Source organism: Carlito syrichta, unplaced genomic scaffold (genome assembly GCF_000164805.1).
Source record: "Carlito syrichta isolate Samal-C Ts95f unplaced genomic scaffold, Tarsius_syrichta-2.0.1 Scaffold59673, whole genome shotgun sequence".
NCBI classification, from domain to species: Eukaryota; Metazoa; Chordata; class Mammalia; order Primates; family Tarsiidae; genus Carlito; species Carlito syrichta.
In genome coordinates, this window is record NW_007003769.1 from 180,713 (window position 1) to 183,408 (window position 2,696).

At 36.8% G+C, this 2,696-nt stretch overlaps 1 protein-coding gene across 4 annotated transcripts in view; it reads left to right on the top strand.

The window, feature by feature from the left end:
* Positions 1 to 2,696, top strand: part of DCP1A (decapping mRNA 1A) — a 62,504-nt gene that overhangs the window by 30,045 nt on the left and 29,763 nt on the right. For all 4 annotated transcript variants that reach the window (XM_008050214.2, XM_021708370.1, XM_021708367.1 and 1 more), the window contains exon 4: positions 1,805 to 1,871. In XM_008050214.2, coding sequence (XP_008048405.1) covers positions 1,805 to 1,871 — 67 coding nt within the window. The remainder of the gene's footprint in view (positions 1 to 1,804; positions 1,872 to 2,696) is intronic.

Below are 2,696 nucleotides of genomic sequence, written 5' to 3' on the forward strand. Positions count from 1 at the left end.
GTTTTTTTTTTTTTTTTTTTTTTTTTAGAGAGAGAGACGGAGTCTTGCTGTGTTGCTCGGACTGGTTTCAAACTCCTAGGCTCAACCAATCCTCCCACTTTGGCCTCCCAAAGTGCTGGGATTACAAGTGTGAGCCACCACGTCCAACCAAGGTGACTGAACAGTTAAGCTGGTACATCCAAACCATTGAATGCTATTGAGCAAAAAAAAGAAAGAAACGAATTATTCATGTAAGTAGCAACTTTGAATGACTCTGCAGGGAATTATGTTGAGTCAGAAAAGTCGATTTCATACATACTGTATTATTCCATTTATAAAACACTCTTGAAAATGACATTATAGAAATAGAGAACAGATTCGTTTTTACTAGTGGTCAGGGACAGAGGAGGGGCTACAGAGAGAGAGTGTGACTATAAAAGGGCACCAGGGGCTAGGTGCGGTGACTCAAGCCTATAATCCCAGTACTTTGGGAGGCCAAGGTGAGGGGATTGCCTGAGCCCATGGGTTAGGGAACAGTCTGGGCTAAGTCTTGAGAACAGTCTTGCCAAGTAGCCCAGACCTCATCTCTACATTAAGTTAAAAAATTAGCTGGGCATGGTAGCGTGCGCCTGTAGTTCTGGCTACTTGGAAGGCTGAGGAAGAAGGATTGCTTGACCACAGCAGGTTGATGCTGGGGTGACCACGAACATGCCACTGCACTCCGGCCTGGGCAACAGAGTGAGACTCCAACTCAAAAAAAAAAAAGGCACCGGGGATCCTTGTAGCCATAAATGTTCTGTATCTTAACTGATGTCAGTATCCTGGCTTTGATATTATGCTATAATTTTATAAAATGTTACCATTGGGGGAGACTATGTATAGGACACAGAGATCTGTGTTTTACAGTTGTTCATGAGGGACAATTATTACAAAATAAAATATTTAATGTTTTTTAAAAACATCATGATAACTTGCCCTTTCTGTGCCAGAGAGTCAAAAGTATCAAAGGAGATACAAGCTAGACTAAGCTGAGAGTGTCATGGTTGAACACAGGATAGCAATAAGTATTACCCATCTATGTCCTTGTTTTAGCTTATATATTCAGTATTTCCATTATACCTTATACAAAAAATATTTATAATAGCTTTTATGAATTGTTGTTGTCCTTAATAATAAAGTTCATTTGTCTTGCAACAAATATTTTTTGAGGGCTTTCTTTGTGTTGATCCCACAATGGGAAAAAAAGTTGGAAAAGTCTGATCAACTGAGCTTAATCCATTTCACATGTAAACACTCGGTCATAGGATAGATATGGAGTTGTTGGTTAAAGCTTTGTTTGTACTGTAATATAATTTTATATTTTAAGTTTCAAGAGACTCAAAGATTGTGGTGTCTGGTTAGCCAATGAAACTTGGTTTTCAGTAATTAAGATATATTTTTTGACATTTTAATATCAATTTGAAATGCTTCTTACAGTCAATATGATTTAGTCGTAGCTTAATTAGCAACCTTTTTCTTTCTGATGATATGTAAATAATGATTGCATCTTATACTTTGTGACATCTTAGGTTCAATGAGATCTGGTAATAATGTCTAAAAGCAACTATTTTTTGCAATTTTTATCTGAATGTTTTGCCTGTCCTGATTTTATTAAACAGAATTTTGGGAGGTGGTATATGTTTTTTTGTCCTTAGAGGGACCGTTAATAATTTGAGGTCTGATAGTAAATACAGTGACATTTCATGGAGAAACTATATTGTTTACATATGCCCAAATGTTAAAACCTGATTTTCCCTCATCTTTTTTTTCTGTTTTTTTTTTCAAGTATCAATATACAGTATCTGGTTTTATGACAAGAATGACTGTCACCGCATAGCAAAACTCATGGCTGAGTAAGTATATTATTTCATAGATCTAATTAATGGTAGATGAGAAATGAAAATTAATTCTCCTCTCTACTTCTCTGTTACTAAAGTCTACTAACTCATGCGATTCATGTATTTCTCCTGATTTCCTTTTTATTGCCAAAAACTTGAAAAAGGCAGAAAACCTTAAAGAAGTCTAAAATTATTTATAATCTTACTACACCCAGTATGCATTTCAGTCTGTTTCCTTTCAGTCTTTTTCTTTATGTATACATTAAGTGGATATGTGTAGTGGCTTTTTACAAAAATAGGACCATACCATATATACTGCTTTTCATGATGACAGCATTTTTCAGGGTATTAAATTTTCCTTTCTAGTATTTATAATGATGGCACTATATCCAGTCCTATAGACAGATCATAATTTAACTAAAAACTTAATGTTGAATGGCTAGGTCTGCCAAACTGCCAAGCTTCCGAGGATGTCATCTACATTCAGTGCACAGCCTGAGCTCCATATCCAGGGGCTCTGATTTAGGTTCTGTCCAAACTTCCACTGTGGTAAGTAGTAGTGTATGCAGTAGTCTGACAGAACTCCTGTACATATCCATGTTTAATTTGTTTTTAACATAGACTCTAGGTTTAGCAGACCTCAACCCATTAATGGATTGTGTTCCAGAAATATTTTTAAAACTCATAATCTTGAAATTGACAAAATAAAGCCAGGCTTGGTGGCTCAGCCTGTAATCCCACGCCTTTGGGAGGCTGAGGTGAGTGGATTGCCCGAGCCTGCGGGTTCGAGACCCGCCTGGGCAGCGAGACCTCATCTCTACAATAAATCAAAAAATCAGC